The sequence below is a fragment of the Ictidomys tridecemlineatus genome, chromosome 5 (assembly GCF_052094955.1).
Source record: "Ictidomys tridecemlineatus isolate mIctTri1 chromosome 5, mIctTri1.hap1, whole genome shotgun sequence".
NCBI lineage: Eukaryota > Metazoa > Chordata > Mammalia > Rodentia > Sciuridae > Ictidomys > Ictidomys tridecemlineatus.
In genome coordinates this window covers 111,680,892-111,706,277 of record NC_135481.1, presented here as the reverse complement: position 1 = coordinate 111,706,277, position 25,386 = coordinate 111,680,892, and the positions used below count along the sequence as shown (strand labels likewise).

At 54.7% G+C, this 25,386-nt stretch overlaps 1 protein-coding gene across 1 annotated transcript in view; it reads left to right on the top strand.

Moving 5' to 3' along the window:
* Nucleotides 1-20,603, top strand: part of Ccdc88c (coiled-coil and HOOK domain protein 88C) — a 114,229-nt gene extending 93,626 nt beyond the window's left edge. Inside the window, exons 24-30 of the mRNA XM_078050720.1 lie at nucleotides 793-882; nucleotides 2,336-2,580; nucleotides 8,029-8,217; nucleotides 10,793-10,861; nucleotides 13,743-13,811; nucleotides 14,847-15,136; nucleotides 18,471-20,603. Of these exons, the coding sequence (XP_077906846.1) occupies nucleotides 793-882; nucleotides 2,336-2,580; nucleotides 8,029-8,217; nucleotides 10,793-10,861; nucleotides 13,743-13,811; nucleotides 14,847-15,136; nucleotides 18,471-19,460 (1,942 nt within the window). The 3' untranslated portion in view covers nucleotides 19,461-20,603. The remainder of the gene's footprint in view (nucleotides 1-792; nucleotides 883-2,335; nucleotides 2,581-8,028; nucleotides 8,218-10,792; nucleotides 10,862-13,742; nucleotides 13,812-14,846; nucleotides 15,137-18,470) is intronic.
* The last annotated feature ends 4,783 nt before the right edge of the window (nucleotides 20,604-25,386 follow it).

The following is a 25,386-nucleotide window of genomic DNA, read 5'->3' as shown; positions in this document are numbered from 1 at the left end:
CAGGTGTCGTCGCTGGCCCTGTGTTGATTTTGAAAATGTGAATTGGTTTCTCGTGTGGAAATCAGGTGATTCTGCTTCATCTCCTGGCTCGGGTCGCCCCGCCAGACCCGGGTCGCCCCGCCAGACCCGGGTTTGTGCCCCGTGGCAGTGGTCTGCAGGAGCCGGCTACCTGGGGGCCCCAGGCCTGCCACGGGCCCTCGTTCCCTCTGCCTTTGCAGCTCCGTCCAGCCCTGTCTTCCTTGCCTGGCCCCAGAGGGGTCAGCAGGCACCCCTGAGTGGTCCGGGGCCGAGGTCTGGTTCTGCTGACCTTTTTTCTTTTTTTTTTCATTCTTTTTAGTTGTCAAAGGACCTTTATTTTATTTATTTATATGCGGTGCTAAGGATTGAACCCAGTGCCCTACACATGCCAGGCAAGCGCTCTACCACGGAGCCACAACCCAGCCCTGCCCGACTTTCTGACCTAGTGCCCAGGTCTTGTAGATATGCCCCACCCCCAGGAGTGCCCATCATCCCACCTGAGCTGGCCTGCCTGTGAGTCCTTCTGAACAGGACTGTTCAGATGGCTGGAAGTTTGTCCCCTCAAGCTCGCTCACAGCTGGACCCTGGGGTGGCCATAGGGTGGCCAGGCTCCCTGAGCCTGTGGCAGGTTCTTCTGTCCCGTGATCTGCACTCAGCAGTGGTGTTGAGACCTTCGTGTCTGAACCTCAGACACGCGGCCTCTGCCTGGTGTGGGCTGAGAGTACGATCACTCGTTCTGTGAATCCAGAGCTTTTCTTTCCTTTCTGTCCACAGAGACAAATTAAATGCCTTACGGAGACATAAGGAAAAACTGGAAGAAAAAATCATGGATCAGTACAAGTTCTATGACCCTGCTCCAAAGAAGTGAGTTGATGTGAGATTTGGCAGTTGATTTGGCAGCACAGCGGACGTTTCCATGAGTCGAGGGAACCCGGAGCCCCCAAGAGAGCCCCATTTGAAGGCCCCACCTCACCCCCCGGCAGGCCTCCTGCATGCAGATCCCCTGTGTCAGAGGAGTGGGGATGGCCAACACCAGCTGGTCCTCAGGAGACACGAGCTTGATTTAGCCATGGCCCTTCTAGGAGTCAGGGTCTGTGGGCCCGATATTTAACCTGCCCGGACAGCACCTGTGTCGGGAAAGACGCACGGCAGGGCCCTGGCTGCGCCCCACAGTGTGCAAACGTGGTGGCAAGCCCTCTCGATGCTCAGAACCTCCGTGAGCAGCAGCTCCCTGTGGGGCCTGGCCCAGCCCAGGAGCCTGCCACCTCTGTCTAGCAGTCCTTCCACTCTGTCTAGCAGTCCTTCCACCTCTGTCTAGCAGTCCTTCCACCTCTGTCTAGCAGTCCTTCCACCTCTGTCTAGCAGTCCTTCCACTCTGTCTAGCAGTCCTTCCACCTCTGTCTAGCAGTCCTTCCACTCTGTCTAGCAGTCCTTCCACCTCTGTCTAGCAGTCCTTCCACTCTGTCTAGCAGTCCTTCCACTCTGTCTAGCAGTCCTTCCACTCTGTCTAGCAGTCCTTCCACCGTCCCTGGCCTGAGCTCAGGAGCGCTTCCTTTGGATTATCTGGGCCCAGCCCCACCTTCAAGTTGAAGTCACCACGAATCCCTCAAGGGTCTCTGTTGACACCAGAGTTTCAGAACCTGTCTCAGTCATTTGTTAGCAGCCGTGGAACTGAGGCGGGAGAGGCGGAGGAGTCACTGCGGCGGGGGAACGGAGGGTGGTTCTCAGTGCTCCCCCGCGGGCCTTGGCCTTCTCGCCAGCTGCAGCGTCCCCCTTACCCCGTAAACGTGCTGGTTCTAGTTCAGACGCCTTCTGCCCTAGTCCTGGTCCTGCTTGCTCTGTGCAGGGGGTGGTCAGGGATGCAGCTTGTTTCCTTTACTAACTTGAGCAGAAAATATTCCTGAAAGTGGCTTTTTGACCGCTGGCTTGGCACAGTCCTGCCTCCTCCGCGTGGCACAGTGAGGCAGGAGCCAGGGGCTTCACGTGACGTCTTTCTTCCTGGGAGACTAGCATGGATTTCTCCTGACGTCACCCAGCCTGCACCTGATGAGAACCAGGCTCCAAGTCCCAAAAGTGATCATGATATTCTTTATTTTTTATTTTTTTTGGCTGTGATGGAACTCGGGGCCTCACACATGCCAGGCAAGCTTTCTACTGCTGAGCCCCAGCCATCCCCAGTGCCATCATCATGAACCCCAAATTGACAGCCAAATCACTTAGGCTGATGATGGAAGTCCCAGCTCACGTTAGGGCACCTGGTGACCAGCCAGGGGGGTGGAGAATTGGGTGTGCTTTCTAAAGATCTTCTTCTCATCAGGAAGAACCACTGGATTGGAGCCAAAGCCTTAGTCAAACTCATCAAACCAAAGAAAGACGGTTCCAGAGAACGGTTGAAGTCAGCCACAGACAGCCCTCCCTTGCAGCTGGAGTCCTCAGGGTCAGACCCTGCCTCGCCACCCCCTTCTCAGCCTCTCAGGTCACGGCCAGAGAACCCCAACACCCCCCCAGTGCGCCTGAACTGCGCAGAAGAGCATGACACCCACAACGGGGCTGTGGTCAAAGGTAGGGTGGCCCCACGGGCTGCAATCGGGGTGCGGGGCATGTCCCAACCCCCCAGGGTGAGCGGGAGGGGGTGGGTGTGCACGGGTGCCTCCTGCATAGGCCTGGCACGAACTGAGTAGGAAGTAGAAACCCAGGGCTCCCTGTGGCTGTAGTGTCCAGTAGCACTTCAGAAAGAGAAGTGTCTTCGTCACGCAGGCCGTGGTGGGTGTCTGAGTCCAGAGTTGATCCTCAAGCAGGTGCCGTAGAGCCAGAGTGGGCAGGAGGGAGGGCCCTCGCACAGGTCAGGGCATCTAACAACCACCTCCCGTAGGGACTTCCCAGGTATGTGTAGCGCGTTCCCCACGTGCCCAGGAGCTTCAGCAAGCCCTCAAAGGAGGGTCTGTTCTGCCGCCTGACCTTCCCCCTTCCTTCCAGCCATGGGAACCAGTGTGTGTCTTCCCTCAGGGTTGTCATTTAGAGTTTGCCACAGGTTCTGGAATAAAAGCAGGACTCCTAGTTGTATGTGCTGTGTCTTATCAATGCCCAGGCCACTTGAGCTGCAGGGTTACTGTAGTCTGCTTGGGGCAATGACTGGCAATCAGTAGTCCAGTGCTTTCCCACTCAGGAGTTTTATTGTGCTGTGTGTGTGTGTGTGTGTGTGTGTGTGTATAGTGTTCGAGATTGAACCCAGGGCCTTGTGCATGCAAGGCTAGCACTCTACCAACTGAGCTATTTCCCCAGCCTAGTTTTATTATATTCTTGTGCAATTAAAAAAAAAAAAAAAAAAAAGGAAAACGTGAGCAAGATAAATGGGTTGTGGCAATGACAGTGTTATCACAGTCACTGCCTGAAGACATTGTTGAAGTTGTATCCTGACTTCATAGGAAAAAAATATGTCTTATACTCTTAGATGCAGAAGTCACCTGACACTTCGCGAAAATTTCGAATTTACTTTTAAGGATTTGTTGGATTATTTATGGCAGGCCTCCCTGAGGAACTTTTTCTTTCTTTTTTGGCCTTTTGCACTTGGGATTGAACATAGGTCTACCCTGAACCTCGTTCCTCATCCCTTTTTATTTGGAGACAGTGTCTCACTAAGTAGCCCAGGCTGGCCCTAAACTTGTGATCCTCCTGCCTCAGCCTCCTGAGATTCTGGGATCATGGGTCTATGCCTCTGTGCCTGGCTCACGCTGAGTAATTTGAATCATTACAAAGGCGACAGGGCTTTCTTAAGGTCATATTGGGAACCCACTGCTCTTAGGGGCTGGCAGTAGAGCACTGAGGACCAGCGTGAAGTGCCCTGGGAGTGACTTGGGCACAAGCTCTTCAGAAGTCACCTTCCCTACGACAGGAACCAGTTGTGTCACTTTCAAATACAGAAAGTAAATGTGCACATGTGAGGACTGATTTGTTCCCATTGTTTTTGTTGTTGTTTTAGTATCAGGGATTGAACCCCGGGGGTGTTTTATTCTGAGATAGGGTCTCAATATGTTGCTTAGGGCCTTGCTAAGTTGCTTCAACTGGCCTTAAACTTGCGATCCTCCTACCTCAGCCTCCAAAGCTGCTGGGATTATGGGCATATACCACTGTGTCCAGCCATCCATTCTTTTTTTTTATTTTTTTTATTTTTATTTTATTTTTTTTTTTTTTAAAGAGAGATTGAGAGAGGAGAGAGAGAGAGAGAGAGAGAGAGAGAGAGAGAATTTTTTTTTTTAATATTTATTTTTAGTTCTCGGCGGACACAACATCTTTGTTGGTATGTGGTGCTGAGGATCGAACCCGGGCCGCACGCATGCCAGGCGAGCACGCTACCGCTTGAGCCACATCTCCAGCCCCCAGCCATCCATTCTTTTTCTTTTTTTTTCCCCCTGATATTTTTTGCTGTAGATGGATACAATACATTTGTTTTATCTCTCTATCTATCTATCTATTTATTTATTTTTGTGTGGTGCTGAGAATTGAATCCAGTGCCTCACACATGCTAGGCAAGTGCTCTACCACTGAGCCCCAGCCCCAGCCCCAGCCCCAGTCGCGGCCATCCATTCTTTACAGGGAGCAGAGTAGAAAAAAGGCTCATCCAGTTGTGAGTGATGCTGAACTCCGCATTTCTGCTACCTAGCGAAGGTCTGTTGTTTCAGATTTTCATATTGGCTGTTTAATTTTGGAGCAGTTGTCACCCCAACTTGCATTATTCTGTAAGTTGAACTAACTATAATCAGTCTAATCAAGTCAGAAAAACTTCCAGAGTAAAAACTGCTCAGCCCAGACAGTTGAACCAAACTGTGCCCGAGCTGCCAGTGAGGGTCACCAGCAGGAGTCGTGTGACTTGAGTCTCTCTCGGGACTCAGCGTGCTTGTCTTTAAGCCTGACTACTCATGAGGCAGGCACCATCACTTCTCCTCTCCAGAGCTGAGAAAGGGAGGCTCGCCCAGGTTCCTCTTGCTGGTGTTGCAGCAGAGATCCACACGGGCCTGTCAGCACCTGACTTCATGCTACCTTCTTTGCTTTGGTCCCTGAAGATGCTAAGTAAAGAAACTGGGGAGCTCCTCTTGGAGCCCAGCCCTGAGCTGGGCAGCAGGGATACATATACCAAAGGGCCGCCAATGTAGAATCAGTTGGTCCCTTCTCCTGTGGTGTGGGCTGTGGCCACCAGGTGGTGCTGTGGGGAAAGAAAGCGTGGAGGTCCTGCTGTCCGCTTCAGTCCTAGATCAGCAGGGGTCAGGTTGGTTCATGTTAGCTTAACATGTGTTCAAGTCAGAGCAGTGGTCTGCTCTGTGAAGACTGTCATCTAAAGACCACGGAGTGGAGGATGTAGAGGAACGTGAAAAGATTCTCCTTGGCATGAAAGGGCTTGGGTGTGCAAAAGAGGTTTTTATTATTTCTAAACTCCTTCTGCCCCCAGAGGTGACTTTAGAGGGCAGATGCTGTCAGGAGTACCGCAGGTAGACGGTGTCATGACAGTGGGTGAGAAGCTTGTCATTATAGGTTTCCAAGCTCTTTGGGAACAGGAGCTGTAGGTGAGCTGAGCTGTCAGGGACCCTGTCATTAAACCGTATGAGTAAGAGGAGTGGCCGCTCCTACATTAACGCATTCTCATTTAATAATTGAACACACTGGAATTGAAGCATCAGTCTAAATCGCCGGCCCCTCGGGCAGTGTGTAGTTCGCCTCACATGTCGAGTGAGTCCGTGGTTGGATTGGGAAGCCCCTGAGTCACCTAAACCGAGTCAGAGCATAAACAGTCCCTGCGTGAGCCCCATCCTGGTCTGAGCATCAGCATTGGTACCCCTTCTCTAGGTCCGGCAGGATTCTGACATCTTGGGTACATTTTGCTAATTTAGATTGGTTTGTAATTATTGTTCATTTCATTTGTTCTCTTTTTTTTTTTTTCCCCCTTCCTCCTCTGGGTTATCCGGGTGATGACATTTAGCTGCTCAGCGCAAAAAGAGTCCCTTTTTGAGAAGCAAAAGCAAAGACAAAGACAAGTCTCCAGCGGCCCATCCGGCTCTCTCTAAACGCCTGCGGTTTTGGTCCTCCTCCGACATCCCATCCTCTCCTAACGAGCCTCTCTCTTTCTCAGACATTGGAGATTTCTAATCCCTCCCTTTACCATGTGTCTGCATCCTGTATCCTCCTTCATTTCTGAAACTCAAACAACAAAAAGCCAGTACCTAAGGGCCCCGTGGCCTCTAAGTGGACCCTACTCCTGACCCCAGTTCCAAAGTAGAAAGCACGGATTCTGATTTCAGAATAGAAGACAAGCTGCCATTCTCCCCGGACCGTTTCTTCAGAGCAGCACAGTTTTAGGGGACCCTCCGGACATGCGTGCTCGTGTCCTGGGGCCGGATGTCCCTGCTGAGTAAGTTGGGTGGCCCTGTACGTCCACGCTCTCGCACCTGCAGGCCCGTGTCGCGCCTGTGTGTTAAGCAGAGGTGGCCGCTTGTCCCTGTGCTTCCTGAAACACGCACAGCCACAAGTCTCCTAAGGCTTTTTTTTTAAGCTGCTAAATTTACAGCCGCTGCCCTTTTGTCCCTTTCTGTGTCAGAACGCGAGTTGTTGGCGTTGCCGACAGGCCCTTGTGGGCTGTGTTCTGTGCTTTGAAGGCTCAATGGTCTGTTCAGGCAGTTGAAACCCTCGGATTGATTCTGCCCCGCCAGACGCCAGCCCAGAGTGAAGTCCGTGGCCCCTGTGCTGCGATCTCTGACATCTCAGAGGCTGAAATTAAAGCAGAAGTGGACAGAAAGAGTGTTGGCCATGAATCCCACAGGGCAAGGGAGACGCTGGCCGCCAGGCCTGGACTGCTGCCCTCCCCTCCTCGGCCACCTTGGCGCCATCTTCATGATGTTCGCCATGGCCAGATCCCCACCGCGTGCTCGCTACGTGTTTCCCCCTAAGTTGACTCAGTTTCCAGAGTTAAATTTATCCTGAAAGGTCATTGTCAATACTGTCTGTAAAGGGAGAGCAGGTGTCACCATGAAAACGAGGTGACCCTAACGTTCATCCACCTGTGAAAACGCTCAGGTTGGTTCCACTGGCTGCACCTCCTGGAGCTTGCTCTGGGGACCCGAGCTGCCTGTCCTCCCTGTGTGCCCTGGAACCGTGCTGTCTCTGTGTGCCGCTCATGCTGTCTGTCCATCTCCGCCTCCGCTCTGGACTCTCATTTCACCTCTCCCACAGGATGACCTCTCCCGCTTCATCCCACCAGACTTGAATCTTGCTTCTCATCAAGGTCATCTTTCAAAACCCAAATTGTCCCCGATTTCAGATCAGACCTGGGCGATCAGAACTGCAGTGAGCCCAGACCGAGTGCCCGGGAGGCCGCCTCTCCACAGGACTCGTGGCCTGGGGCTCAGGGAGGGGGTGGCATGCCAAGCTGCACTGGCATGAGTGTTCCCCTGTACCTGGACCGCCCACCCTCCCTCCCACTTCATTTTTGTTTTGTTTTTAAACATTCTAATGCATGATTATATTCAGTTTTGACAAGAGCATATGTTCATGGTAGAAAAGTTAATAGTGCTGAAAGTACGAGACATGAGGTGCGCGTCTCCTCGTGTCTGCCTCACCACGGGGAGCTCGGGACTGCTCTTTTCAGGAGACAGACTGACTGAGGTTGGCAGTAGACTTCTTTGTGAAATTCTAAGGGTCCCTGTGCTTTGGCTGCAGGCCGGAGTGGTCCTCAGCATAGGGGAGCTGGGGCTGGAGACGTGTGCCCTGAGCTACCACTCCGGACTCCGCCAGCATTTGCTCTTGAGTGTGCCCTGTTTCTCCAGCCTTCTGGCCTGGCCGACCTAGAGCCAGCGCTGGCCTTGTGGAGTCCCCAGCAGGCCCAGAGTAGCTGGGAGGGGTGGTGCCCAGCTTGTGTCTCTGTGGTCCTCGTGCCCTGCTGCGCCTGCTTTGGGCCTCAGTGTGCTTGCCCAGCCTTAGCACGGGCTTTGTGGTCTCATTTCTCAATGTCCTCTTCTGCTCAAGGCCCTGGGGATCTAAAACCAAAGCGAGGGTCCCCACATGGAGGCAGCCTCGACCACACAGAAGCCTCCACCGACCCGGCCATGAAGTCCTGGCCGTCCGAGCTGGGCTCCCGGACCTGCTCAGCCTCAGCCATCACGGCAGCCCCTTCCAGCTCCGCTCCCACCCCCCGGCACCCAGGCCGCACCAAAGGTGAGTGTGGGTCCTCCCGAGGGTGACATGGGGCCCAGGGCCTTCACACCCTGGCCTAGAGACAGGAGGGGCTCCGAGAGGTGTGAGCAGAGGAGACGGTGTCAGAGGCTCTGTCCTACTCTCAGCCCAGTGACTGGACAAACAACCATCAGGAGGCCCAGGGGTCGAAAGCTTCAGTGTTCAGGCCCTGGGCACCACGTGGCTCTGGAAGAGAGATGAAGTAGAGCTGAGCAGGGTTTGGACAGAAATCAGGCAGCTACTGCCCCTCCAGTGTGATGAGTCTGGAGGTGTTTTCTCGAGAGGTTGAATGAGAGGTGCTCTGCCCTGCAAGTCTCTTGACGCAGTCGAGGGCAAGTGCCCCACACTAAAAGCAGTGCGGCCAGGGAAGGGTTACAGCTGTACTCCCTCCCAGGATGCTGTTGGCTGTGTGTGTGTTTACATTCAGTTGTGAGAGTAAAATGCGCAGAGTAATCTCATCAGCTGGAACGATTCCCAGCCAAATGACTCAGTCGAGTCTTGCCAGGTGAAGCTCCTGGAAGCTCAAGGATGCCCTGAACACCTGAGGAGAGCCTGTAACTCCAAACAGAACAAAACCAGTGCCAAAGGCAACTGGAGTGCCATGAAGCACAGAGATGACAACTTTAAAATGCCTGGCATCGGTAGAGTCATAGATAAGAGAAGTTACTACGTCATGAAACAAGAACAGGAGGCTGTGAAAAAGAGCAGTCAGGGAGGGAAAAGGCATCAGAAAATTTAAAATATGCAAACAGGAAAGAAAAGATAATGTTTAAGACTGACAAAGACATCCTTATAAGAGGTGAAAATATCCAAAGAGATAGCTAAAGGAGTTGAGTGTGATTGCTTCTGGGGGATTGGAAGTCTGAGAGCAAGAATATAGTTTTTCTTTTCTTTTTTTTTTTTTTTTGGAAAGCTGGGAATGGAACCACCATTTGACCCAGCTATCCCCCTTCTGGGTCTATTCCCTAAAGACCTAAAAAGAGCATGCTACAGGGACACTGCTACATCGATGTTCATAGCAGCACAATTCACAATAGGAAGACTGTGGAACCAACCTAGATGCCCTTCAATAGACGAATGGATAAAAAAATTGTGGCATTTATACACAATGGAGTATTACTCTGCATTAAGAAATGACAAAATCATAGAATTTGGAGGGAAATGGATGGCATTAGAGCAGATTATGCTAAGCGAAGCTAGCCAAGCCCTAAAAAACAAATGCCAAATGTCTTCTTTGATATAAGGAGAGTAATTAAGAACAGACTAGGGAAGAAGAGCACAAGAAGAAGACCATCATTAAACAGGGTTGAGAGGTGGGAGGGAAAGGGAGAGAGAAGGGAAATAGCATGGAAATGGAACGAGACCCTCGGGTTTATACAAAATTACATACAAGAGGAAGTGAGGGGAAAGGGAAAAATAATACAAAGGGGAGGAATGAATTGCAGTAGTGGGGGTAGAGAGAGAAGAGGGGAGGGGAGGGGAGGGGAGGGGGGATAGTAGAGGATAGGAAAGGCAGCAGAATACAACAGACACTAGGATGGCAATATGTAAAGCAATGGAAGTGAAACTGATGTGATTCTGCAAGCTGTATAAGGGGCAATATGGGAGTGCATAACCCACTTGAATCAAAATGTGAAATATGATATATCAAGAACTATGTAATGGAGGGGTAAGACAAGATAATACAAATGGAAGAAATGATTTACAGTAGAAGGGGTAGAGAGAAAAGGGGAGGGGAGGGGAGGGGAGGGGGGATAGTAGAGAATAGGACTGACAGCAGAATACATCAGACACTAGAAAGGCAATATGTCAATCAATGGAAGGGTAACTGATGTGATACAGCAATCTGTATACGGGGTAAAGTTGGGAGTTCATAACCCGCTTGAATCAAACTGTGAAATATGATGTATTAAGAACTGTGTAAGGTTTTGAACGACCAACAATAAAAAAAAAAAAAAAAAAAAAAAAAAAAAAAAAAAAGGTCTTTATTTTTTAGCTTTAGGTGAACACAATATTTTTATTTTGTTTCTATGTGGTGCTGAGAATCAAACCCAGTGCCTCATGCATGCTAGGCAAGCACTGTACCACTTGAGCCACATCCCCAGCCTTAGGAGGGTAGTTTTTCATAATAATAACAGTCACACAGCTCTTTAAGCCTTGGGTCTGGATCTGGTTAGGTGCTGTGTGTGCAAGGAGCCCTCACCCCCCAGGGAGCCCGTCCCTCCCCTCAGATGTGGGCAGCTCCTGTTACCATGTTCTTAGGCCAGAGCCCCCCTTTTGTTTGGGGGTCCCAGGCGTTTCCCAGGCAGAAGTTTGATCTGAGTTAATATTGGACAGGAGCCAGGATGTCAGTATCTCCTCTTCCTGGCTGGAGAAATAAGGGGAGGGCTAGAAGAGGCAGGACCCAAGGCACAGTCCACCCTCCCCGCCTCCTCCCAGGACATAGCCACGACCCAGGTGCCAGACAGAGGTCAGAGCTGGCCCTCCAGCAGAGGGCCGGGGCTTGCCTGTGGCTGGTGGGCATCCCGAACCCCAACTCACCAGCTGTGTTTTTCAGGCTGTAATTCAGATGACAACCTCTGCGACCCTCCTCCGGAGCTCCAGTGCACCCAGCCCAGGCAGCATGGTGAGTGACCGCGGCCAGAGCCCGTCAGTGTGGGTTCTGAGGTTTCTGTCAGTCGGGCTTTTCCTTCACACTAAGTCAAGTGGCATCAGCGTGTAGAGAGGTGACCGTGGAGTGGGATGGGGCTCACTCTCCAGGGAACCAGCCTCCCCCTGCCGCTGTGGTCAGCTCCTGGTACCATGTCTTCCGGGCTCCCGTCCTCTGCCCTGCCAGGGGACTGAGCTGTGCTCACACTTGTCCAGCCATGGGGACGGCACCGCCTCCCTGACGTGCCAGCTCTCGGGGTGCTGACGCTCCCTGCAGGTGTGGCAGAAAGTTCTGGTGGTGGCGCCCAGAGTGTCCATTCGGGAAGGGCTCTCTGTCCTCGCTTGGGCTTTCCGTGCCCGGGGTGCTCCGAGTTGTACTAAGTCCTAGAAGCCGTTGGCAGCACGTGTCCTGTGGTTGGGGATGGTGCGCGTTTCTCAGGAATCGGGATCACTCAGCAGGTGATCCCAGGCTTCTCCGATTGACGAGCTGCTTGGCTCGTTTCTGAGTGTTTTCTCCCGCCCCCAGTGATGGGGATAGAAGCCAGGGCTCCCTCGGGCATGCTAAGCAAGGGCACAGACCAAGTCCTCAAGCCTTTTATTTAGCATGGACTCTTTATTTAGGGATTTTCTTCTTCTTTCTTCTATTTGTTGGTTGGTGCATTATAATCTACATGATGGCTTCATTGTGCTGAAGTTACACATGCAGGTGATTTGGTCAGTCTCCTTCCCCAGGACCCTTCCTCCCCCTCCCCTCTCCGCTCTCCTCCCCCATCACCTGGCTCCTCTGGTCTCCCCTCTGTTACTGTTAGTTATAACTACTAAGCGGGATTCGTGGTGTGTTCCCACGTGGACATAGCATAACCTGGTAGCCTTCTTAACTCAGTCCTCCCTCTTGATCCCCTTCCTCTAGTCTACTGGTCTCCCTTCTGTTTTCTAGAGATCCCTTCTTTCATTTTTATCTTTTCTCTCTCTGCCTTTCAGATATGAGAGAAAACATTTGACCCTTGACCTGAGTCAGGCTTATTTTACTTAACACGATGATTTCCAGGTCCATCTCTTCACCAGCAAATGGCAATTTCATTTTTCACTGTGGCTCAGCAGAACGCCACCGCGTATACACGCCGTATTTTCTTTTTTTAATTTATTTTTATGCGGTGCTGAGAATCGAACCCAGTGCCTTGCACGTGCTAGGCAGGTGTTCTACCACTGAGCCACCACCCCAGCCCCATGCCGTATTTCTTTATCCAGCTGTCTGCTGACGGGCACCAGGCTGGTTCCATAACTTGGCTATTGTGAATCGCTTGCAGGAGCATTGGTACGCAGGCGACACTGTAATTGGGTCAGACAGTAGCTCCATTTCTAGTCCTGGAGGAAGCTCCCCACGGCTCTCCAGAGCACCCATCCCACTGAGAGGGTGACTCCTCTCCCACCAGGAGTGATTGTCCATGATCGCCATTCTAACTGCAGGCCTCAGTTTTTGAAAAGCAACTTTGCAAGAGTGGGGAAATGATCCTTAAAAAAAAAAAAAAAAAAACACGCTCAGTATGTTAGTTCACGGGCATTCAGCTTGCCTCTTGCACCCAGGGCATACGGCACCCCACCTGACCCTAACACCTATGCTGCAGCTGCAGCGCACACCAGGGAGGCCTCCTGTCTCCTGTGAGCAGACAGGCTCTGTGAGGAGACCTGGTCCCTGGAGCCCTCTGCCTTCACACCAGGTGGGGACCATACAGCAGGACATCTCCCCCAGTACTCAGACTTGTGACTGGCGGCTGAGCACCAGCTCCTATCTAAAGGACAGGAGGGGTTTGCGGCAGCACTTGAGTAAACCACGGTGCATGCCCATCCGGTTGGTTTCTGTTTCTCGTGGCAAAACGCCCCACCTTTTTAAAGACATGTGTATTTGTTTATTTCAGATTTTCCCTCCCCAGAGGGGATTGACTTTGCTGTTTGCTATTCCTGAACCGTCTTTCTGGCCCCTGCCCGGATGCCATGTGCTCTCGGGTCCCTCCCAGATGCCTGCTGGGCTCCTCAGTACTTGGGAACTGGGAGCCCTGTAGACCCAGGAAACCAGAGCAGACTCTCTGTGGGGACCACAAGCACGGGCCTCCTGCCCAGGTCAGCTTAGCATCTGCTGTGTGCTGAGGGGTTGCAGAGATGACAGAAACACTGTCCCTGTCCCCCCAGGGGTTGAGTCCAGTGGAAGAGAGGTCTTCTCATGCGATATTCTGATACAGGGCAGGCTGCCGGGAGAGCCTGGCAAGAGAAGTCAGCAAGCCCTCGGGGGTGGCTCACCCTCCGCTGGGATGGAGCCAGCCTTCCTGCGGGTCTGCAGCAGGGCAGCGCCACAGCCACCAGGGGGCCGGCTGCCTCCACGCGTGTCACGTCAGTCTCAATTTCCCCTCTGGGACATGTAAATCGGGGGCAGAGACACCAAGGAATAGCCCCCACCCAGGAGGACAGATTGCTCCTTTTCATCCTGCGGTCCCAGCACCCTCACCCCGTTTGTCACCTGCAGGGACATGCTGTCACACATGTGACCCGGCAGCCATGCGCAGCCCTTGCTTGTTCTGTTTCTAGACTGGGGCTCTGTGAATTTCCTCCGTCATTACTGCCATTCCAAACTGCAGCCCTAGACGGGGTAAAGGCGGGGTGTCAAAGCTGTCTCTCTCCATGGCTGTGCAGCGCCTTGCGCTCTGTGGGTGAAGCTAAGCTTCCGCGGGAGCAGATGGAGTGCCCAGAGGTCTTCCTGAGGGCCTGGGCTGAGCTTTGGTTGCACATTCTTCTCACGTGAGGTGGCTGGCCTTGGGTCCCCCTGGCCCTCGGCCCTTTATGCTGAGCACTGCTCTTTCCTTCAGCGTCACGACCAGGCAGCTTGGAGAGCAGCAGGAACACATCCAGCAACAGCTCACCTCCGAGCCTCAAAGGTAAGGCCCTGCCTGCCGAGCACCTGTGGGCGTCTGTGTCGATGGGTGTCTCCGGCTCCTGACATTCTTACGGTAGGCAGCTAGCGGGGCTCTCAGGCACGTCGTTGTGTGTTCATGGCCACAAAATGCAGTTTCTAGCACGGGCCAGAAAGTTTGAGTAGGTTTGGATTCAGGTCCTCCTCCCTCTGACCTGCTCCATGGACATGGGCAAGTCCCCTCAGCGAGACAGGGATGGGTGCCCCTCTTTCCTTCAAGACCACACCTCTTACCAAGACATTTTTCTTCTTAGCTTCTACATGATCAGCCCTAGAAGAGCACCAGGTGGGGGAGGGGGTTAATGAACTTTTAACATGTGAGTGCATGACGGCCAGCGAGTATTGTGGATATTAGTAATTTAGAGTTTGATGGCTGCTTCTGCCAGGAGATTACGTGGCCCTCTACAAGGACAACATGCAAATTTGTGAAGTGTTCGATATTTTTGCATTGGGTTGATTGTAGTGTACAGTTGACACTCAGAAAGGAGACTGTCAGTAGTCCCAGGAGATGGAATTAAAAAATATACACATACATACATATATGTATGTATATAAATTTTTTTAACTTCAGTGAAAACTTTACTTTTATCTCATGTTAATTTATCTTTAAAGCTAAAGTAAAGCTCTAGAGGATTCTAAAAGGTCCTTTATAGCAGGGTGGGAGTGAGCCTTGGGCAGGGTTCTTTTTGTTTTGTTTTTTTCTTCTTGGTACTGGGTATTAAACCCAGCAGTACTCAACTCCTGAGCCACAGGGCTCTTTTTTATATTTTTTACATTTTATTTTGAGACAGGGTCTTGCTGAGTTGCTTAGGGCCTTACTAAGTTGCTGAGGCTGGCTTTGAACTCTGGATCCTCCTGCCTCAGCCTCCTGAGCCACTGGGATTACAGGTGTGCTGCCACCATACCTGGCTTGGGCAGGGTTTCCTCATGAGTTTTAAGTGAGCCAGAGGAAGCACGGTGCCAGCTGGGACTGACATGTGCCCCTCTGTCCCCTGCCCAGGTTCCTCCGACCAGCTCCATGGCCGGTCCGAGAGCTTCAGCAGTGAAGACCTGATCCCCTGCAGGGACCCGGCCACGCTGCCCCGGGAGGCTGGTGCTCCAGGACGCAGTGCCCTTGGCCGCCACGAGAACCCCCCGCCTCGGAACGGGCCTCTCCCCCAGGAGGGTGCCCAGAAGAGGGGCACAGCCCCCCCCCACACAGGAATGCGGCCCTGCTCGGCCTCCCCGAGCAGCGAGATGGTCACCTTGGAGGAGTTCTTGGAGGAGAGCAACCGCAGCTCCCCAAGCCACGTGAGTACCAGGCAGGGCTGTAGGCGGCCGGGGCTGCCCCTCACTCCGCTCGCTCAGGACGGGGGTATGGGGGATGTAAGGCCTTAGGCAGGACTGGCCTGGCGGTGGCAGGAGCCAGCGGGTCACTAGGAGCTGCCCACGGGCCCCAGACAGCAGGTGCTGCTTTCCTCCATGCTTGAAGTGGGCTCACGGCCTGGGGCCAGCACCCCATTGCTGGTCAGGACGTCCTGCCAGGGGTCATGGCATGGCTCCGAGCACCTGCTTACCTGCGTCCCCAGCAGCAGGTGGCAGAGGGTAAATACTTTAGACTTTCTGGGACATGTAGTTCAGTTGTAGCCACTCAGCTCTGTCACCATAGAGAAGTAGACACTGGCCAGTGTCGGTGACTAGGCCTGCCATCGGACAGAACTTGTCTTAAGGACACTGCATTTGGAATTTCATATGATTTTCTCGTTATAAAATGACTTTTCTTCCTTTCCTTTTTTTTTTTTTTTTTTTAAGAGCAGTACTGGGTGCTCTACCACTGAGCTTCATCCCCAGCCCTTTATAATTTTTTTATTTTTTGAGACAGGGCCTCACCAAATTGCTGGAGTTGGCTATGAACTACAGTCCTAGCTAACTTTCTCCTTAATATTTTTGTTCAATCATTTAGAAATGTAAAAACTATTCTCGGCTCATAGGCAGCGTGAAAATGAGTGGCAAGCTGACTTGGGCATGTGGCTCCAGGTGCTGACCCCCGTACTGGTGCTCCTCCTCAACTCCACTTGCAGACAGACCCTTCTCTGTCACCTTTCCAGCATCCCTGCATATAGCTTTTGCGTGTTGGATGTGCTCTGTCTGAACTCAGTAACGTGATCAGCCCTAGAAGAGCACCTGGTTACTGAGTGAAAGAATGCCCTGTCTTGTCATGGAGACCTGTTGAAGACTTAGTATTTCAGTCTTTCCATCTAATAGGGCTGTGTCTACCTCTCTGATCTAGGTGAACGTGGCCCAGTAGCACAGGGAACATAAACGTTTGCCTGGCGGGTGTTTATTGAGCACCTGCTGTGTGCGGGGCAGCATGCATGGTGCCTGCCCTTGAAGCAAAGCCAGCCAGCTCCCAGCAGCTGGCAGTGTCCACCTGCTCAGTGCCTCTCCTTGCAGGAGACAGAGACTAGAGGCGAAAGACACGATCCCTGTTCTCCCTTTGCTCCTGTTTCTGTCTACCAAGGGCTCAGTCTGCAAGGAGCCAGAGACCAAGCTAAGACAGCATCCCTGCCTTTGGGGCCTACGGTCCGTGGGGTGATCCTCAGGCAGGAGTGTGCCTCGGAACTGCACGGTGGGCCTGCCAGACACAGGCCAACCCCTGGGTTTCTGTCAGTCTGAGGTAGCACCGAAGATGTGTGTCCCTAGTAAATTGCTGATGATGCTCTGCTGCTGTCCGGTTCCCAGCCTTGTGAGCACGCCAGCCTGGCGGGTTGAATAAGAGCGGCCCAGAGAGCCCCGATCCTCTGTCCCGTCCTGCCATGCTGCCTTCCCTTTGCAGATCTTGGGTTGGGGGGTTCTGAGCTCCCTCCTGATCAGCTCAGACCAGTCCCCGTGCTCTGTGGTAGCATCTGTCCCTTTTCAGCTTAAAGGAGACGGCACGGTCTCCCTGCAGTAGCGTCTGTTAGAGTCTGATGCAGGGCCCTGTGCAGACAGCAACCTCCCCACCTGGAGAAGTCACGGAAAGGGACTCCACCGTGCCTCTGCTCCCCGAGTGTCACTGATGCTGAGAGCAGGTGCCTCAGGATGAGGCTCCCTGGGGGGATGGCGAGCGTGGTCTCCTGAAGGTGGTGTCACACTCCGAAGCGTGACAACACAGACACGTGCTGCGTGTTCTTGCTTATTTGTGGAAGCTGTGAAGGCTGGTATTGCGGAAGAGACTAGAAAAGTAAATGCTGGCGGGCACCAGAGGGCGGCCAGAGAGCAGGTGACAAGAGCCAAAGAGATGAGTCGGTCCTCATGTTCCCCGGCACCCAAGGGTGACTGCAGAGTGTGTTTGTGAAGACCTAGGAGAGGAGTCTGAGGGCTCCAAACACAATAGCGAATGAGGAGGTGAAAACGTGCACCTCCCTGGTTGAGTCACACGTTGGATATGTGTCCTGAATCATCACACTGTCCCCGAGAACGCGCAGTGATCGTGAGTCCATCTTTAAGGAGAGCAGCGGCTGGCAGAGAGGAGCAGCAGGAGTGGGGAGAGGCCCTGGAGCCGGCAGCCTGGGGCCTCCACCCCCGGCCAGCCGCGCTCTGGCTGCGTAGTGCTGACCTCCACCGCCACTGCCTGGCCAGCCGCAGGTGGCCCAGCACGCACTGCGTGGCCCTGCCAGGCTGCAGAGAATGCAGTGAGCATTTTGGCAGATACACACGCAGCTCCCAGAACAGCACTGGCCACCGTGGGTGATACATGGCACCTTAGGATATTAATAAGCAGGTCTCACTGGACATGCACCCAGGACCTGCGGCATAACATGGCGGAGCACATCGCTGTCCGGCTGTGTGGCAGGTGTTTTCATGGGGCGGGGGTGGTTGGCGGGTGCAAGTGGCTCCTAAGCTGCTGACCTGCCTCCAGATTGGCACAGCAGGCTGGTGCTGACCCTCATATCCCCTTCCTCCTCTTCCTGCGTCCACCAGCCTCCGGGCAAACCTTACTTGGCTGCTTGTGCCAGGCTGAGAGGAGTGGGCAGAAGGCTGCAGTGACCCAGAGTCATAGGTCTCTATATCTAGGGGCTCTGCCTGCTAAACGGTGGCAGAGGAGGCCAAGCCCGGGTGGCAGCTACTCTGCCTGGGCAGCGGGTTAATGGGCAGCTGCAGGCTGGGCCGTCCTGTGTAGCTTCCTGCCTGGGCAGCCTGGCTATCCCCTCTGGCCTCCTCCTGCCCCCTCTGTCTCCCCGTCTCTCTTTCTCAGCCCGGAGAATGTCCTTGTGACATCTCTGGGCCTGCTGGAGTGACAGGGAATTCCGTCACACTCCCCCCACCCAGCACCTACTCTGCAGGGCAGAGAAAGGAGACAGATGGGAGCAGCGGTGGTGGGGCTCTGGCACCCACCACAGGGTGGGCTGGCTGTGCGCGAGGTCCTCGTCCCCTCTGGGTCAGCATTCTCATCTGCAGGGCTGGGGGCTGCCTGGAGCCTCTGGGGTTCTTTGCCCAGGGATGCCCCATTGCCTGACCGTCCTGACCCTTTCTGGGAGCGGGTCCTGAGGAAGCCCAGCCTGAGTGGGAGACCTCATTCCTGCTGAGTGGACTCCAGGGCATATCCTGGCTCTGAGGACCCAGCGGCCCCCATCCCACCTCCCCACGCCTTTCTCCTCTGCAGGACGCTCCTCCCGGTTGCCCGGATGACCTCCTGCTGAGAGACTACTTCCGAACAGCCAATAATTTTGTGGCCATCAGAAGCCTGCCGGGACCACCTGCCAGGAAGGAAGGGGCCAAGATGCCCGTCAGCCATGTGGCCCCAATCAAGATGGCCATTGGCACCCCCGAGGGGAAGCAGCCGAAGCCTGGACATTACATGAAGCCAAACTTCAGGCCAGCTGAGGCGGAAGCCCCGGCCAGTACACCCCCCAGACAGGCCCAGCCTCCCCAGAGCCTGTCCCTGGGCAGACCCCGACAGGCCGCCGCGTCCTGCACCTCCCACACATCTGCCAGCCGGAGTGCGTCCCTGAGCCGTGCCTTCAGCTTGGCCTCAGCTGACCTTCTGCGGGCCAGCGGGCCAGAGGCCTGTAAGCCAGAGTCCCCTCAGAAGGCGGGGGGTCTCGAGGCCTCGGGGGGCAGAGAGACAGGCAGCCACAGCCTGCACAGCCCCACACCCCCCAGCTCCCACAGCCTGGCGCGGGAGCGGACCCCACTGCAGGTTTCAGGCCCCCGTAGCCGGCCACTGGACATGAGGCGCTTCTCACTGGCTCCTCCAAAGGAGGAGAGGCTGGCCCCCCTGCAGCAGTCCGCCACAGCGCCAGCCATTGCCATGGGAGGTGGCAGTGGCAGTAGCTCCCAGCTGCAGCACTTCTCACCTGTTGCCACCCCAACTGCCAGGACCAAGCCCAAAATGTCCCCACATCCAGGGGAGGTGGCCACCATCGCCCCTGTCCGGGCAGGGCTCAGCGGCTCAGAGGGAGATGGGGTTCCAGGGCAGGGCTATAACGAGGGGCTCCCCGCCAAGAGCCCTGGGAGGTCCCCTGAATCAGGTCCTCACGGCAGCCGGGGCCCCGAGGACCTCAGTCGAGGGGGCAGCTCCAGGAGCGCACCGGCGTCCCCAGAGCCGGGTGGGGACCCCCAGACGGTGTGGTATGAGTACGGCTGCGTGTGACTGGTCTGGAGGGCCGGCAGCTCCCGAACCTCAGACTGCTGAGCCGCCTTCTGATCCCGAGGCCCTTCTCCTGGTGCCTGCGGGGCTGGGAGAGGGTGAGGAGGAAGGGGTCCCCACGCCATGGTCCGGTTTGTTTCCCGAACACGGTGCCAAGCCCCAAGGGGATGACCGCCAGGTGTGTAACGCGTCTTCTATACCTGGAGCTTCCTGCCGGCTGCTGGTGGCTTTGGAACAGATCCACTTAGCATGGGGGCCACTTAGAAAGCAGTGACAAATCTGACCTGGCCCAGAGCAGACACTATTTGAGTGGACCCTGGTAGAACACTCGTGTGCAAACCATTGACTTCCGTTAAAAAATGCACATGTGCGCGTGCACGCACACAGCAGGCTCACAGGCTCATCCCTGGTGGGTCTGGAAACGACTCCCCAAGGCCATTGGATCCTGGGAACAGCCCAGACAGGTCCAGTACAAGGACCTGGATTTCCTTTGCCCCAGGGCCGTGCCCTCAGGTCTGCAAGGCCTGGGCATTTGTTCTCTCCTCCAGGTGGTTCTGGGGTCCCCAGGCCACCCAGGGACCAGCCTTCCTAGCTCAATTTCTACAAACACTGGATCTGCTGGGCCTGGGCCGGGGGTGCAGAGATGCCCCGGCCCTGTCCCAGGAGCGAGCGTGGGCGGGGGAGGCCTGTGCACAGAGGTGCCTGCTTGGCTTGTGGTAGAGCTGCAGCACCCGGCTTCCCCATCTCAGGTGGGATGTTGATTTCTGGATAATTTTGGGGGGGGTTAAAAACCAAATTTCTTTTAATATATATGTACACGCTCGTGAAATATATATACTTTGGGGGATCTATTTATGTTCCTTTGGGAGTCATTCCTTCAGGAATCGTACCTGCTGCTTTGTGTATTTGGTCAGATTCCTGACGCGTTTAGTTTTCCTATTGTAAAGGTGCTTTTCCTGGGATGGGCTAAACCTATTGACTTTTTTTTAAAAAGATTTCCCCCCCTTTTGATTTAATGTGCTGAGAAAGAAATGGGGAGACTTTTGAATGTTAACAGGATCCACTGTGGGAATGTTTCGGGTGGCGTGTTAAAGAGCCATCATTCTGGAACACAGGACAGGGTTGTAATAAAGCAGAACAGAACAAGCGCGTCCTGGTCTCTTCGCCACGTGTTGTTGGTACCATCCTAGCGTCCAGCAGGCTGCACGGCTCCGACTCCCTGCTTGGGTCCTGGGGCTGTCCCCCGGACCAGGGGATTCATAGCTACTTGGGGGCTGCTGCTCCACGGACCAGACGAATGTGAAGCGCACATCTGCTGTACAGTAGCCACACCCCCCACCCGTGTCAGCGACAACCGAGTCCCGTTTTGACAGGGAGCTCGGCTGGAAGTGGTGCCTTTGTGACCTTCCCGAGGCTGCTCAGCTCTTACGTGCTGGGTCTGGGATTTGGACCTGGAGGGCCTCAGGTGAGGTGGATAATGAAGAGGGGAAGGGAGAAGACACCAGAGATGGCCACACGTGACCAGATCCTTTTACAGTTTTTCTGTCCCACTGTTGTCTCCTGGTCCTTCCTGCCTCCCCCGCACCCCCAGGGTTCTGCAATCTGTCCCCATATCTGGCCTCTTGGTGGGGACCGCCAGCCGTGCTGCTTCCAACCAGTCCTAAGCCGTAGCCACTTTTCGGTCTTCATTCTGTGGCCTTTGCAGGTTTGACACCCCAGTCTGCTTGATGCAGTTGCAGCTTGATGGTCACAGCCCGTCTTCTGCACGGCTTTCACCCTCTCAGCTGCTTGCCGCCCTCATCTGCTACCTCCTTCCTGCTGCCACTGTCCACGGCTTGCGCAGGGCCCTGGGTCCTCCCTCGGCTTCTCTTCCACGTACCCCACGGGACACCAGCAGGTGTTGGCCTCCAGCCTGGGCCTCCCCTGAACTTGAGGCCTGAAGTCACTACCCGCCTGACTACTGGCTTCCTCAGCTAACACCCACCCCCATGGTCCCTCATTCTTTGCCACAACCTGTCCCATCCTGGACCCAGGGATTTGTCTGGAACCTGCCAACTGTTTTTGTCCCAGGTCACAACCTCCGACCCTAGGACTGACCTTAACCTGTCAGCCTGGCTTTCTCTGGTGGCAGTTCGGGGAGGTCAGCAAGGAAAGGTCCAGACCCCAGCTGTCCTACATCAAGCAGGAAGTGAGCCCCAGGGCTCTGTGCGTCAGCTGCCGTCCTCCATTCTTGTGTGCTCAGGGAGAGGGCTCCTGCTAAGGTCACCCGTGTCACCAGTCCCCAGGGCACTCCTCAGTCGGGTGGCCTTTCTGGAGCAGTTCCCTCCCTGGGCAGCCACACCCAGGCCTCTGCAGACCCGGGCCTCAGAGCGGCTCACCTCAGGCACACCCTGCCTGCTCGTCACTCCCTGTCCCCACAAGCTCCTGCACACACATGGTTCTAATTACCAGCTACTTCCAGAAGGCTGCAGATCCACGTGTCCAACCTGAGTGTCCCAAACGCACCTCAGATGTCCCACACCCAGCCCACCTCTCCCCTGCCCCAGTAAACACCCAGAGGATGTTGACCCCTGCTCACTCTTCCTGTGTCCTATCCATGTGGCCATCGACCATGGGCAGCACCCTGGGGTTCAGTGGCAGGGGGGAGTCCCAGCTCAGGGATTTTCTTTTTTTTTCTGGCGAGTGTGTGTGTGGTGCTGGGGATTGAACCCAGGGCCTTGCTCATGCAAGGGAAGCCCTCTACCAACTGAGCTCCAGCCCCAGCCCCCCAGATCTTGGATTTTGCCTTTGCATACTTGTAGACAACCTCCAGATGCTTCTGACATGGCTGGGGCTCCAACATGAATGAATGCTGGTTGGTGTTTTCTGTGTTAACCAGATGAGGGGACACCTCAGAGGCCTGTGTCAGACTGCGTGACCTTGCTGAATCAGTTTATGAATGTGGGATGAACCTCCTCAGTTTTTCATGCTGTTCCCGCCGTGATGGCCTCACGTGTAGAATGCGTCAATCTAAGATTAAAACAGAACTCACCAAAGTGCCCACCCAACACACTTTTAAATTTAACATTTTTTCCATTTACTCTCTTACGTCTAGAGATGCAAAAGCATTAACTGCGCCCTGGATTGACATTGGCCCGTTTCAGTGGTGTAAATATTCTCGCCGTGGCTGATGTCAAGCTGCCATTACAAAGTCACTAAACATGGGCTGGGAAGGGGTGCGCGGCACACCCCACTGTGTCACCTCACCACCGCCCAGATACAGGCATGAATGACCTCGAAGGCGAGGAGCTGGCAAAATAGTTAGGAAGTAGTGAACTTTGAGTATTTGTTACTTTGGCTTCTAATGTTTAATTGTGGGTTAATCGAAGTCCGTTTTTAGTAATGGCTGTTTAACAACCGGCTTGCAGAATTGCTGGAATTCAGCAGTCCGCTCTCACAAGCCAGAATAGGCCAGCTCTGGCCCACCGTGAGGGGCACCATCTCCAAGAGGTGGCCTAAGAGGGAGGGACAGGAAAGCAGGAGGAGCAAGCAGAGAAGGTCGAGGCACCGAGGGTCGGCGGCTGTTCCCTGGTTTCCTCCCATTTCTCCAGTCCTAGAGGGCACCAGAGAGGGGTGGAACGAAGGGACCAGATTTGAAGTGCCTAGTGACGTGGGCCCTGTGGTGGGCACAAGGCAGAACAGTGGGCCTCCTCCAAGCTCAGCCGCCTTCTAGCTCGGCCCTGGAAGAGCCTGGGTTTGAGAGGCATGGTCTTCTACACGGGGCACACAGAACGGTCCCTTGGGCCCATCTGTGTCCTGAAAACTGTCCTCCACCCTCTCACCTTGCCCTTCCCCAGGGAGCAGTGTGGCTGGCGGGGAGGGGGAGCCGGTCACCTCTCTGTAGTGGGTGATGGTCTCCACAGCCAGAAGCCGGCCAGAGTCGGGTGGGGTGTGCCCTGGCAGGACCTGCTGGGTGCCTGGGGAGGCAGGGGACACACAGGGCTCGTGGCCTGGGGGTCTGGCCCAGAGATTAAATCCAGGTGTCTCTGCTCAGGCTGGGAGCTGGCAGAGCGGCGCCTGGTCCTGATCTCTCCACCCCCAGAGACCACAAAAGCACAGGGAAGGGGCTTCCCAGCCTTGGAATCCTCTGGGCCTGTCCAAGCTTCCGACATGAGGACCATGACCCTCACGAACCCTTCTGGAGGCCACACAGTCCCCAGGCCATTGTGGGGTGGGGACTGCCCTGCCTGCTTTTGTGTCCACAGGACCTGCTTTCCGGTGAGTCTGGGCGCCCTCCGCCAGAGGAGCCTGGGCCTCCTACAGGGCAGGCCTGACCACGGCCAGCCCAAAGCCAGGCGCTCGGGTCACTGGAGCCAGCATCCAGGTGGCAGCCCGGACTGACTGGGCGAGGAGAGCCCCCCGGGCAGTTCCCAGAGCAGAGAGGGACGCCAGAGGCTGGCGCAAGGGGACACGTGACCTCGGGCATCACTGGCTCCTCGGCTGTCCTGCAGCTAAAATCCAACTCCAGTCTCAGGGATAAAGAGAGGCCTCTGGGAGGGAGTGGAGGAGAGGGGCTGAGAGGCAGGCCCTGTCTCTCCAGGATCCAGGGGATGGGACCAGCCATCCAGAGGTGTGTCAGGAGGTCTTGGATTGGGGGACTGTAGTCAGAGGGACCCTGGCCCAGGCTTCCTCGGTGGGGACAGATCTCAGAAGTCCCACACTGTCCAGGGCCTGGGCACATGTCCTGACCCTCCTAGCTGCGGCTAAAGTGCAGGGTCCTGCCCTGGGGGAGCAGCCAGTAGCACCTGGGACAACTGGGGAAGTGCCACCCCGCCCTGGCCCAGGGATTGGGGAGGAAGGGGGCAGGAGCCTTTGCTGGGTGCCATTTCTCCTCCATCAATTTCCTCTTTTTTGTCATTCATTCATTTAAATGTGCCCTCTGCTGGGTTTGGTCCTGGGGGTGGGTCTGGGGTAGGTTGCTGGGAGCTGGTCCCTGCCAGTTCATACTCCTCAGGCTGCTGTAGTTCCTGCCCCAAATGATCAGAATCAAACACAGGGACCCCAGGAACACACCTTAAATCCAAGAGAAATCCCCACGCCCTCCACATGCCCCCCAACAATGCAAGGGCCCCTTCTGTAGGCACAGCCCAGTGTACACTAGTCACTGCAGGGACTCCCAGGGCACCTTCTAGTCTCCTTGCAGGTTCCAGTTTAGAATTGCCTCTTCCGAGCAGGCTGCCCTGACTGCCCCTCCAGATTCCTGCCTTTGTACCCTGGCCTCCCGTGACAAGGCCCCTCCCTGCCTATGAGCCTCTAGTTATGGTGGTCATCAGAACATTGCCACCGCTGTCTTGATCCTAGATTTTCCTTCTAAATTTCTCAAAAACCTCCGTCACTCAAGTTCCATTTCTATTATGTACATAATGTTTTCCTTTGAATATTTTACTTTGGAAACTGGATTATTGCAGAACATCTATTCTGGGAATAGAAACTTGCAATTCAGGACTGGCCCTCACTATTTTTAGATTCCCCGTTCTCTCCAGGGCAGAGCATATCACTCCCCAGGCCCCTTGGCACATCTCACATGGACCCCAGGGTCCCCACCTGAGGACACAGAGGAGCTGGGGCCTCATATTCTAAAACCCACTCCCAGTCTGCGCCAGCCTGCAGGGGAATCTCGCCCCTCGGCCGCTCTCCCTCTGATCCCCCACCAGGACCAGCAGGTGTTGGGCTGAGATTCAACGGTGGTGGGGTGGGGTGGTGGCCGCTAAAGGAGGGGTCAGTCCCCGCTGCTGAGGACTTGAGTCTCTTCATTTTCAACTGGACCTCAGGCCACATCCAGGACAAGGGGAGAAAAAAATATTTATTTTTAAAAGGAAATTGTATTCCACTCGAAACTGAGTACCCCCCCACAAAAGGAAGGTAGTTAGACAAAAGCAAGGAAAGCCAA